Below are 12,339 nucleotides of genomic sequence, written 5' to 3'. Positions count from 1 at the left end.
CAATTTGTGTGCTTGTTTTTACAGGTATCATAAAATTTTATTGGAGGAGTGAAAATTAAAGGTGCGTCTTGGACACCTGGTAAGAAAATTCTAACTATTCTTTTAAAATTCTTGCTTGAATTTTCTTTTTGTTTTATTTTTGTTTTTCTCGCATATAAGTAAATTAGTAAATTTAAAACTTATAGGCCCTTCTTGAAAGACATTAACTTGTGGTAACTCCAGTGAATAAACTTCTAAATATTACAGTGTCTAGGAAAGTTCTTTAAGGAGGCACCTTCGGTGTTTAAAAAGGACTGGGTTTTAAGTGGGACCATTGTGACCCCTCCACCCTTCCCGGAAAAGACCTGGCTGTAATTTTTGGAAGCCTTTAACTGGTCATCCTTAAGTTTGCTCTTAAGAGGAGGATTTGTTTAGAGCTTTTAAATAAATAAATAAATAAACCTATAATTTTTGCTTATTTATTTGTGTGGTTATTTTTGTATTTTCTTGTGTATTTTATGTTTGGTCGTCGTTCTCAAAATTTAAACTTAGAACCTTTCGACCCAGAAATTGAAAGGACGCTTAGGGAAAAACGAAAACCTAGGATTGTGAGAACCAACCCTTTGTTTGAGATGGCAGAAGCTGAGCCAGAAAGAACTCTCTTGGAGTGCTTTGCTCCTGTCACCATTAATTCCCCATCTTGCATAGTGTTACCTAACACCAATGCAACCAGCTTTGAGTTGAGAACTCAAGTCATTCAACTCTTGCCCAATTTCCATGGTTTAGACCGAGAGGATCCTTACCTGCATGTCAAAGATTTTCTTGAAATTTGTTCAACATTCAAATTTCAGAACTTTTCTGATGAAAGTGTCCGACTCCGTCTCTTCCCATTCTCTTTGAAAGATAAGGCCAAGTCATGGCTCAATTCCCTTCCTTCTGGTTCCATAACTTCTTGGGACCAACTTGTACAAAAGTTCTTGTCAAAAATTTTCCCCATGTCTAAAACCAATGGGCTTAGGAGAGAAATTTCTGAGTTTAGACAAAGTGAAAGCGAACAATTTTACGAAAGTTGGGAAAGGTTCAAAGACCTTACTCTTAAATGTCCCCACCATGGTTTTGAAAAATGGCGATTGGTTCAATCCTTCTACAATGGGCTAACTCAGACTAGTCGCAATATGATTGAATCTATGAATAGAGGAGCTTTCTTACAACTTAGGGAAGTTGCAGCTTATGAATTCCTTGAGAACTTATCCGTGAATTCTCAACAATGGGATTTTTCCAACACCCCTGATAAGCAAATTAGGGAACCTAAGAAAGGAGGGATGTATGAAGTTAGAAGCGATTCTGATCTCGGGATTAAAATAGAGAGTTTGACCCGTAAAGTTGAGGCTCTAGCATTGAGCCAAAACAAGAACTCTGTCAACAAAATCCACACTGAGATTTGCTCTTTGTGTTGTAGCCCAACGCCAGAACAAACATGTCCTTCTAGTCATGGTTATGCTGAGAACAATGAACAGGCAAATGCACTCAATTATTATAGGAACCAGTTTCCTAGTCCATTTTCTGAAACATACAATCCAAATTGGAGGAATCACCCAAATTTCTCTTGGAGGTCAAATCAACCTCAAAATTCTGGAGGAAACCCATCTCAAAATAATCAGTTATGTCAACCTCCTGTCCCTCAGCCCACTCCACAGTTTGTTGCAACACAGCAACAACAATCATCTTCTTTGGAGGATTCAATCCAAAAGTTCATGCAATTAACTGGTCAGGCTATTAATGATGTCAAAGCTTCCACCCAACAAAATACTCAAGCCATTTCGAAGTTAGAACAACAAATAGGCCAGTTAGCAACTGTTGTGGGAGAGAGAGAAAATGGTAAGTTTCCTAGCCAGCCTATGCCAAATCCGAAGGGTCAGTTTGTGATTAATAACCCATCAAGTTCTCCAAATTCTAATGAACATCTTCAATCCATCACCACTCTTAGATCTGGGAAACATATTGGTAATCAAGATTTAGAGCCACACTTGAGTGATAAGAATGAGTTAATAGATGTAGAAACACAAAAGTCTAATGAGAGTCATCCTCATGCATTATCATCAACTCCATTTGATCCACCTAGGAATTTCATTTCAAAAGCTCCATTTCCTCACCGGTTAGCAAATTCAAAGAAGAGTGCACAGTTTGGTGATATCCTAGAGGTGTTTAAGCAAGTTCAAATCAACATCCCATTCCTAGATGCAATCAATCAAATTCCTTCCTATGCTAAGTTCTTAAAAGATCTTTGTACATTCAAGAGGAAGACAAATGTTTCAAAGAAAGCCTTTCTAACTGAGCATATCAGTTCCATCATAGAGAATAGGATTCCTATCAAGTACAAGGACCCCGGTTGTCCTACCATTGCTTGCATGATAGGTGATCACCATATTGAAACGGCTTTGTTAGACTTAGGGGCAAGTGTGAATTTATTGCCATACTCAATGTATAAGCAATTAGGCTTAGGAGAGATCAAACCAACTTGGGTATCTCTCTCTTTAGCTGACAGATCTGTGAAAATCCCTAGAGGCATTGTTAAAGATGTTTTGATCAAGGTTGACAAATTCTACTTTCCTGTAGATTTCATTGTCCTTCATACACAACCTGTACCTTCAGGTCAAAAACAAATTCCAGTCATCTTAGGCCGTCCATTCCTTGCCACATGCAATGCAAATATTAATTGTAGGAATGGACTCATGAATATCTCATTTGGCAACATGACTGTTGAGTTTAATATTTTCAACATCAGCAAGCAACCATCAGATGATGAAGAGATTAGCGAGATCAGCTTGATTGATACTATGGTGGAAGATTCTTTTCATTTCTCTAGCATTAAGGACCCATTAGAGGCATGCTTAGCTCATTTTGGGGCTAACTTTGACTTCGAAAAATCTTTTGATGAAGTCAATGCATTGTTAGATTCTGTTCCGTATACTGAAACGCCCACTTGGAAACTTAAGGTTGAACCTCTTCCTCTTTCCACGTCACCCCCACTTCCTTCCATCATAGAGCCCCCTAAGCTGGACTTAAAGCCATTACCTGATACTCTCAAGTATGTGTTCTTAAAGTCTTCTGAAACCTTACCTGTAATCATAGCTTCGGACCTTAATAAAGAACAGGAAGGTAAACTTGTCAAAATGCTTAAAAAACATAAGGAAGCCATAGGGTGGTCTATAGCTGACATTAAAGGTAGTGCTCCTTCTGTTGTCATGCATAGGATTCATCTGGAGGACAATGCCAAAAATTCCCGAGAACCACAAAGGCGGTTGAATCCTTCCATGAAGGATGTTGTTAGAGATGAAATATTAAAGCTTTTAGATGTTGGGGTGATATACCCAATTTCTGACAGTAAGTGGGTGAGTCCTGTGCAAGTAGTGCCAAAAAAGTCTGGTATCACAGTTGTCAAAAATGAGAAAAATGAGCTTATTCCTACACGAGTCCGAACTGGATGGCGTGTATGCATCGACTATCGAAAGTTGAATTCTGTCACTAGGAAAGACCATTTTCCTCTACCTTTCATTGACCAGATGTTGGAGAGGTTAGCAGGTCATGCATATTATTGTTTCTTAGATGGTTATTCTGGTTATAACCAAATTCCTATTGCACCCGAGGATCAAGAAAAAACCACCTTCACATGCCCTTTTGGAACATTTGCCTACAGACGCATGCCCTTTGGGTTGTGCTATGCACCTGCTACATTTCAGCGGTGTATGGTCTCTATATTCTCTGATATGGTAGAACGATTCTTAGAGGTTTTCATGGACGATTTTTCAGTATATGGATCATCGTTTGATGAATGTTTGCACCATCTTTCTCTGGTATTAATTCGTTGCAAAGAGAAGAATCTTGTGCTTAACTGGGAGAAATGTCATTTCATGGTGAAAAAAGGGATAGTGCTAGGACATGTAATTTCTTCTGATGGTATAGAAGTTGACAAAGCCAAGGTAGATTTGATTTCAAATCTTCCACCTCCATGAACTGTGAGAGAAATTAGATCATTCCTAGGCCATGCTGGATTTTACAGTAGGTTCATCAAGGATTTTAGCAAAATCTCTCGTCCTTTGTGTAGCTTGCTTGCCAAAGATTCTGCTTTTGTCTTCAGTGATGATTGCAATCATGCTTTTGAAAAACTCAAGGCACTTTTGACTTCTGCACCCATCATTCGTCCTCCAGATTGGAGTGTTCCTTTCGAAATCATGTGTGATGCTTCTGATTATGCGATTGGTGCTGTCTTGGGACAGCGGATTGCCAAGCTTCCCCATGTCATTTACTACTCTAGTAGAACTCTTTCTGATGCCCAACTCAATTATTCTACCACTGAGAAAGAACTGCTAGCAGTTGTCTTTGCCTTAGACAAGTTTAGATCTTATCTCTTAGGATCTAAAGTCATTATCTACTCAGACCATGCAGCGTTGAAGTACCTTTTGTCTAAAAAGGATGCTAAACCTCGTCTTATCCGTTGGGTACTTTTGCTTCAAGAATTTGACATTGAAATTCGGGATTAAAAAGGTTCTGAGAATGTTGTAGCAGACCACTTGTCTAGACTAATTGTTGAGTCCAGTGAGGATTCCATTCCAATCACTGAAACATTTCCTGACGAGCAGCTTATGCATGTCTCATCCATTCCTTGGTTTGCTGATATTGTAAATTATCTTGTTACTAGTGAGATGCCCTCTCATTGGTCAAAACAAGATAAATCAAAGTTTTTAGCCATGGTCAAACATTTCTTTTGGGATGATCCTTATTTATTTAAGTATTGCCCCGATCAGATCATAAGGAGATGCATTCCAGAATATGATCAGACCAATATCCTATCCTTTTGTCATGACCAAGCTTGTGGAGGTCACTTTAGTGCCAAGAAAACTGCCGCTAAGATCCTACAATGTGGATTTTACTGGCCTTCTCTTTTTCGTGATGCTTATTCATATTGCAAAGCTTGTCAGCGTTGTCAACAATTAGGGAGTCTTTCTAGAAGAAACATGATGCCATTACACCCTATCCTCATTGTCGATATATTTGATGTTTGGGGTATTGACTTTATGGGACCATTTCCTAACTCTTTCGGTAACTTGTACATTCTTGTTAGAGTTGATTATGTGTCTAAATGGATTGAGGCAGTTGCATGCAAAACAAATGATCATAAAGTTGTGGTCCGTTTCTTGAAAGAGAATATATTTTCTCATTTTGGTTCACCTCGTGCTATTATTAGTGATGGAGGTAAACATTTCTGTAATAGGCCATTTGAGCAATTAATGAAACAATATGGCATTACACATCGAGTTGCAACTCCTTATCACCCCCAAACGAGTGGTCAAGTTGAAGTATCAAATAGGGAGATCAAGCATATTTTAGAAAAGACAGTTAATCCTACTAGGAAAGATTGGTCTTTAAGACTCACTGATGCTTTGTGGGCTTACCGCACATCATTCAAAACTGCCATAGGAATGTCCCCATATAGACTTGTGTATGGAAAGGCATGTCATTTGCCTGTTGAGTTAGAGCATCGAGCCTACTGGGCTGTGAAACAACTTAATTTTTCTCTAGATAAAGCAGGAATTCAAAGAAAACTCCAACTCAATGAATTAGAAGAAATTCGGAATGATGCTTATGATTGTGCTAAAACATATAAAGCCCGGATGAAGGTGTTTCATGACAAACAAATTTTGCGAAAAATGTTTGAGAATGGTCAGAAAGTCCTTCTGTATAATTCTCGTTTGCATCTTTTCCCTGGTAAACTAAAATCTCGTTGGTCAGGCCCTTTCATTGTTCGTACTGTTTACCCTCATGGGGCTATTGAGATTGAAAATCCCAAAAATGGTGACATATTCAAAGTGAATGGTCAAAGACTGAAACCATTTTTTGAGTTGAAATCCCCAGAAGTAGAGGGGATACTTCTTGACAAACCTGTTTATCATGATTGATTACTCTGTTGTGTCTGTATAGATTTCAGTTTTCTTTTTGTGTGTTTTAATTCATTTTAGTTTTTATTTATTTTTGCTTGGATTTTTTTTTATTTTTTATTATTGTCTTTTAATTCTGCAATAGATAAATACCAAGGGGATTGGACACGCATATTTTCCAGGTATTATCTTTCTATATCATTTACCCTCTTATTTCATACATTTGCTATGCTTTTATTTTGAAACATTAAGGACAATGTTTGATTTAGGTTCGGGGGTAAGGTTTAGAAGTTTTGTTTTGTTATTTATTTATTTTTAAGGTAATTCCGAATTTCTTGTTTCTCTTTGCTTTTATTAATGTAATTCTTTCTTTCTTTTACTTGTTTATGTATTTAATTTGTTGTTAAGTTTGGGAAGTAGATTGCTTCATGATTGCACACTTAAAAATTTGGCTCAAATACTTATTCATTTTATAAACATGTGATTACATACACAAAAGTGAAAATGCATACATAAATTTATCAATCACATGTTTGTTTCCAGATTCTGAGCCACCTGAGGCATCATGCTAATTGCCTCTATTTGCTCTTACTTGTAGAACCTGCAAAGTTCGACATGATCATTATTTCTCTTCTGCAGTGCTTCTACATTCTGGTTGGCACAGTAGAGCCGTTTCTGCAAGTCCGCCACCAGAGCTTTCAAGGAGGCCACCTCCTCACTCAGTGCTGAACACTCCCGCGTCCTCGCCAGTAGGCGCAAGCCCAGATTTGTGGCCGAGACCGCTTGGAGCGCGGTAAAAGTGTGGGACTCATCCACTGCCACATTGTCAGACCTGTGTGCTATATGCCAATGATCTGCAAGTGTGAGTTTGCTGCCAATCATGCCTCCCAGCAGCACTGCTCTGTTCGGCCTTGCCTCAGCAAAGTTCGGTATTGCCTCAGCAAAGTTTGAGGCCGTGCCGTGATGATATGTAGAGTTTGGGAAGACAGGGTTTGGAGGAGCCCTTATCTGGGCATTTGGAGGTGCAAGGGACAATTCAAGGTTGAGATCATCAAGGTGAGCGCATGAGGATGCCATTGTTTTGTTTCTGAATTATTTGATGGTTTTTCTTGAGTTAGCAGGAAGAAATGAAGGGTACTCCAACACTTAACCAATGCACGGTTTAAATAGACATCTACTGATGAGGGAGCCGACATCCACTTCGGATCTCCAGATTGCTATCCAGCCGTTGCCCTTTTTTCTCGAATCCCTACGCTTCACTTTACTTTTCTTTTTACCTCCGTGTTTTCTGGTGTTTTATGTTTTTGCCCGTTACTTTCATTTTCTGGTGCTTTGTGTTTTGCTTTGTTTTATTTTAAGTTTGGGAAGTGCGTTTTCCCTTTCGGCTGTCATCTTTGTTTTGTTTGGGAAGTGTGCTACTCTTTCTTTTGCAACTTAATTTCTTTTATTTCTGAAAAAAAAAAGAGTGAAACAAAATGAAAATGAAAAATACAGGGGAAGGGCGAAACAAACAAGCACACTAATAAAACATTAGAAATTATTTTTTCACGGTGCTTGGTGTCTCGACCATAGGAGCTTTGAGTTTGGCCCTCTGGATGTCCTCTCCAGGGTCTTCACGCACAGCCTCTTGGGGCTCATCACTTGAGCTCCCAAAGATCGCAATCTTCGCTTCAGCAAAACTTCTCTCGCGATCTGATTGCTTGCGTTTCCCTTGTCGGTCTAGGTCCTCCAGCTGCTTTCGCATGTCTCGAGAGTACAACTCTACCATCTTTGATAGGTTTTTATTCTCGTCCCGCAATACTTCTAGCTGGTGTCGATTCACCTCCACTATCCTTGACCTCTCCCTTTTCAAGCTTTTTATAACACTCTGACAATCTTCAACTATACTTCGCTCCGCCGCCAACTGACCTTTCAACACCTCTACCTCATGGGACTTCGCAAGTAGGCGATGACCCAAACTTGCGACACATGTTGTACTCTGCACGCTTAGTGCCAGGGCGTCGCTCACGACCCGATTGTCATCCCTTGTGCCCAGCACACGTATATCTTTAGGAGTCACTAGATTTCTCGCAACTCCAATGGCAACATCGTTGTCCAGGAGTATTGAGTCATTTACTGTTACAGGCCCCCGTGCGGAGGCAAAATAGGGCACCCATACTGGTGCCACTGCTTGGCCCCAAGTCTGAGTCGGTGGAGCTAAGTTAAGATCCAACGAAAATGGATAGGAAGAGGCCATTTTGATTTTTCACTCTCTTTTCTTCTTTCTTTTCTCTTTTGTGTGTTTAGGAGTTTGTGTTTTTCATTTTTTCTCTGCCTTTTATAGACTTAATTTTTTCTAAACCCTAGCCGCTGCGCTTCTGGGTTTCGCACGCCCCTACAGCTTATCTCCTTCTGCCGCACCCGTCCCCCAACCCTCTTAATTGTATTTCTACCTTTCAGCGCTTTCAAGAAATAAAACGTCGCCGCGCCTTCCTACGAAGCCAATAATTCTGGCTTGGGGGATGTGAAAGCGGCCTCTGCACGCTGACACGTCCCTCACCTCTTTTGGCCCGTGACCTATCAGTAAACGAAACATCTGGTCCCTCTTCTCTCTTTTCAGAAATCTCGTTCCTTGCGCTTCTGACAACGCTTCTTTGTTTTCTTTAATTTTTAATAATAATAAAAATAATAATTAATAATAAAAGAAGTGTTTGGGCTTTCGTTTGGGTTGGGTTTTCAATTGATTTGAACGTTCTCATGGGCTGGATTTCTGCGTGCGTAGAACTGTTGTTAGGGCTTACTGTTGTATTTGGTTTGGTTTTGTTCCGTTTGATTTTGTTTTGTTTTTGCAACTAAATTGTAGTTTTAATTCTTGTTTGTTCTTTTATTTAATTACTTTAAATCCCTTTCATTTCTTGTTATAAACTTTTCTTATGCCTAAATTTTTCAACATTGAGGACAATGTTTATTTCTAAGTTTGGGAAGGGATAGCAAGTGTTATTTTCGTTTCACTTAATTTCTTGCTTTCTTTTAGTTTGTTTTCTTTTCAGTTTTGAGTCATTTTGTTTTCAAGTCACTTTCCGGACACATAAGATGAGATTGTGATGAATGTTTACATGACTTGATTGAAAATATCTATATAAAAAAAATAAGATTGAAAATATCTATATAAAAAAAATAAAATAAAAATTTATTCACTGAATGGCATCGTTCTAGCATGATATGTTTGAACCACTCTATGCACTTGCCATTTGTTTCATAATTCTCCAGTTAAGGGACTTGCATGATCCAAAGAATTGTATCAAGCATGAATTAGACTTGTATAACCATATAATGTGAGCTTTGAGCCTTGTGCTTCATTTCATGAGTGTTATACACATATTCTTATTTTCTTGTCATCCAAGTTGTTGTTTGATCTCATTATTCATTGACTTGGTTGAACACTTAAAAAACATTCATTCTTGTACAATTTGATTACGTGACATTTGAGAAATGATATTAAGGCCCTCTTTGAACCGTTTGTGCCTTTCAAACTAACCGTATGCATGCTTAAGCATGATTTTCCATTGTAACCACTTTGAGCCTACATGTAAGCCTTTTCTTTCATTTAACCAATTATTAGTCTTAGCCTTAGCCTGAAAAACAAGAATTTACCTTTCTAAGGAACTCATGAGCTTTAGTTTGGATGTGTTTTTTATGCTAAGTTTGGGAAGAGATATTACATTTATAAAAATAAAAAAAATAAAATAAAAAATAAAAAAAAGAAGAAGAAGAACTTCACTCAAAGAGTGAAAGAAAAGAGAAAAGTTGTGGTTAGGTGACATTGGATTCAGATTTCGAGTCCAAGTTTCTTTATTGGCTTCAAAAAATAAATTGATGGTTGTTCAAATAGAAGAAAGGAGTGTGAATCAAAATAAATGGAGGTATAAAGCTTTGTGGTCTAGTTGATCACGTAAAATAAAAAAAAATCTTAAGCGTGAGGATTCAAAGTCTTGTAATCAACTGTTATATGCTCTTACATTGTGAGTTCCTTGAACTTTGTTGTATCCATATCCTTCATTTCTCACTCACCTTACACCCTTAGCCCCATTACAACCCATGGTAAAAGACCTAAATTGATCCTAAATGTCATGTGGTTGAACTGCACACATTTTTCAAACTTTTAAGTGTTTGGCATCCTTCTTGAGATCATAGTTATGCATGTTTTTCATCCTTCTATTGTGAGTTAAGTCCCTTATGGTTTAACTCTATTCTCATTTTTATAATTGAGTGATGCATTGTAGCCCTCTTCTGAGTGATTCATTTGTGAGAGGACAACTTTGGTGAGATTTGAAGTTACATTTGTGCTTGGTATGATTTTTGAAGTTTTGTAAAAACTGAAATTGGAGAATGAGTTGAATTTGGCCATCACACTACTACACTTTAAGCATATTACGTTTTGAACTTTGCCACCTTGTAAATAATGTCTAAAACTGAGCTTTCATTGTTAAAACGTTTAAGTCATGTGCATGAGTCATTTCTCTTCAGAAAATGTGTGGAAAGATTGTTATGAGTTTTTATTTTTATTTTTATTTTGAATTTGTTTTTGCTTTTGTTTTTATTTTTCTTTTTGTTGTTTTGCTTAAAGGACTAACACAATCTTTTAAGTTTTCTAATTACTTTGTTTTACAGAGTCAGTAAAACGTTTGTGGGTATCGTATCTGTTAAACCCTCAGGAGACACAACTCCTCCTACTAGGGATGCCTAGAGGTTTAAAGGCTTGTTGCATTCGCTCAATGCAATCGAGTTACCTACGAAAGTGGTCTAATGAACTTATTTTGTTTTTATCTTTATTTTTATTTTTTTTGCTCGAGGACTACCAAAAAATAAGTTTGGGAATTTTGTTAGGTTCATTTTGACACATGATTTATCATGTTATTCACCCAATATTTTAAGTTAGTTCTTGACATTTCATAGCTTTTTACTTTTTTGTTTGTGTTTCATAAGTTTTACCTTGGTTAGAATGAAAATGAACTAAAAATGCATTATTGGTTATAAATTCTGTTTTTGTTCATTTTCGTAGGTCACCATCTTGGCCTTGGATCAGCATGCTCCGTTGCTCGGATGAGGTGAAGATCTTCATGAAACTTGTTCCAATGGATGTTGACTAGAACATATCCAAATTTGAGCTCCATTGAACAAGTGTAGCCTATCCAACTGATCTGCATGTTGCAACAGCTCACCAATGATGCAATGTGAAGTAAGAAAAATAGTTGCAGCAAAGGAGTTGCTGGAACAACTGTCAAGATATCTTCAGGTTGTGAGATATTTGTAGATACTTTGCCACCCCAATCTTTCATAAAGATAGAACTCATTAAAGAATTAAAAGTTGGCTGCCAAACTTGGTTGGACTCACGTGATGGAGTTGGAAGGTGGAAACCAATTCAAATTGGAATTGAGTTACCACTTTGGAAACAAATGGAGGTGGCAGCCAGCACTTGTTGGAACTTGTAGGCTATATATATTTTCAGATTGTTCTCAAGAGAGTGGTGTAGAGGAATTCAAAGGGAAAAACACACGGCAAAAGGAAGAGAGAACGTGAGAGAGAAAGAGAACAATGATGGAAAGGAAAGAACCAGAGCTAATAACTCTCTTAAAATTGTTCTTCACCTTTCTTAGTTCTCATTTAATTCATGTATTTTAGTTTCTTTGTTTTGTTTTAATTATTAATTATGTCTGGCTAAATTACTTAACTAAGGTTGGATGAAACACCATTATTAAATAAAGTTCTAGTTTTTATCTTCAATTCTCAAATATTGTGGTGTTCAATGAATATAATTTTCACTTCACATGATTAATAGATTAATCTTCTTTTCACCACTTCTGTCATGTATTGTGACATATAACATGTATTTGTGGTAGTTAAGACTTTGGATTAATCTATTAATTTATCCTTGGTTTATATTTCTAGTTAACAAATTTCTTTGATATTTTGTTATTCAAATAAACTTTTTCACATAGGATGCTTAGGAAACTTTGATCCTTTGTAGTTAAATAATTTTGTTTACATATTATGCTTAGAATTTGTACTTATGAAGGGAAGGAAAATTTACTTATGATCTAAAGTACAAGCTTAATTGATAAATTTTGAGAAAGCAGTAGATTGATTTCTAGATTGCTACTCCATGGGAATCGAAAGATAAATAATTAGGATCTTATGGAATAATGGTGTGGATTCCAATACCTTAGTTATTTTTCTTACAAATTTAAATCTTAATTTCAGTTTATTGTCATTTCTATATTTGTTTTATGCTTTATTTAATTTTCTTTATCAACAAACAAATCACCATTTGAATCAACTAGGTTGGCAATGAAATTAACTTGGGTATAATTGGTTTTCTATCTTTACACGCAATCCCTTGCGTACGATCTCGCTCTTACACGCTTATGCTATATTCGATTCGTG

The 12,339-nt window shown here is 37.2% G+C and overlaps 1 protein-coding gene and 1 non-coding gene across 2 annotated transcripts; one reads left to right on the top strand and one right to left on the bottom strand.

The window, feature by feature from the left end:
* Positions 1-611: 611 nt before the first annotated feature.
* LOC148294758 (uncharacterized) lies at positions 612-5,936 on the top strand. Its single transcript, XM_088251856.1, has 6 exons — positions 612-2,475; positions 2,650-2,846; positions 2,898-3,138; positions 3,586-3,840; positions 4,411-4,473; positions 4,849-5,936. Exons 1-6 carry the CDS (start codon positions 612-614, stop codon positions 5,934-5,936), a joined length of 3,708 nt encoding a protein of 1,235 aa, XP_088107982.1.
* LOC148294759 (small nucleolar RNA R71) lies at positions 990-1,096 on the bottom strand. Its single transcript, XR_015835555.1, has one exon. It is a non-coding gene; the product is annotated as a small nucleolar RNA R71 (small nucleolar RNA).
* Positions 5,937-12,339: the final 6,403 nt, after the last annotated feature.

This window comes from Prunus avium, chromosome 4 (assembly GCF_965620075.1).
Source record: "Prunus avium chromosome 4, drPruAviu1.hap1.1, whole genome shotgun sequence".
Classification (NCBI taxonomy): Eukaryota; Viridiplantae; Streptophyta; class Magnoliopsida; order Rosales; family Rosaceae; genus Prunus; species Prunus avium.
This window is presented reverse-complemented; position numbering and strand designations above follow the sequence as displayed.

Coding starts and splice junctions, on each gene's coding strand:
- LOC148294758 (XM_088251856.1), top strand. CDS start 612: ATGGCAGAAGCTGAGCCAGAAAGAACTCTCTTGGAGTGCTTTGCTCCT. Junction 2,847..2,897: donor ATTCTTTTCATTTCTCTAGC/ATTAAGGACCCA, acceptor GCTAACTTTGAC/TTCGAAAAATCTTTTGATGA. Junction 4,474..4,848: donor TGCTAAACCTCGTCTTATCC/GTTGGGTACTTT, acceptor GTCATGACCAAG/CTTGTGGAGGTCACTTTAGT.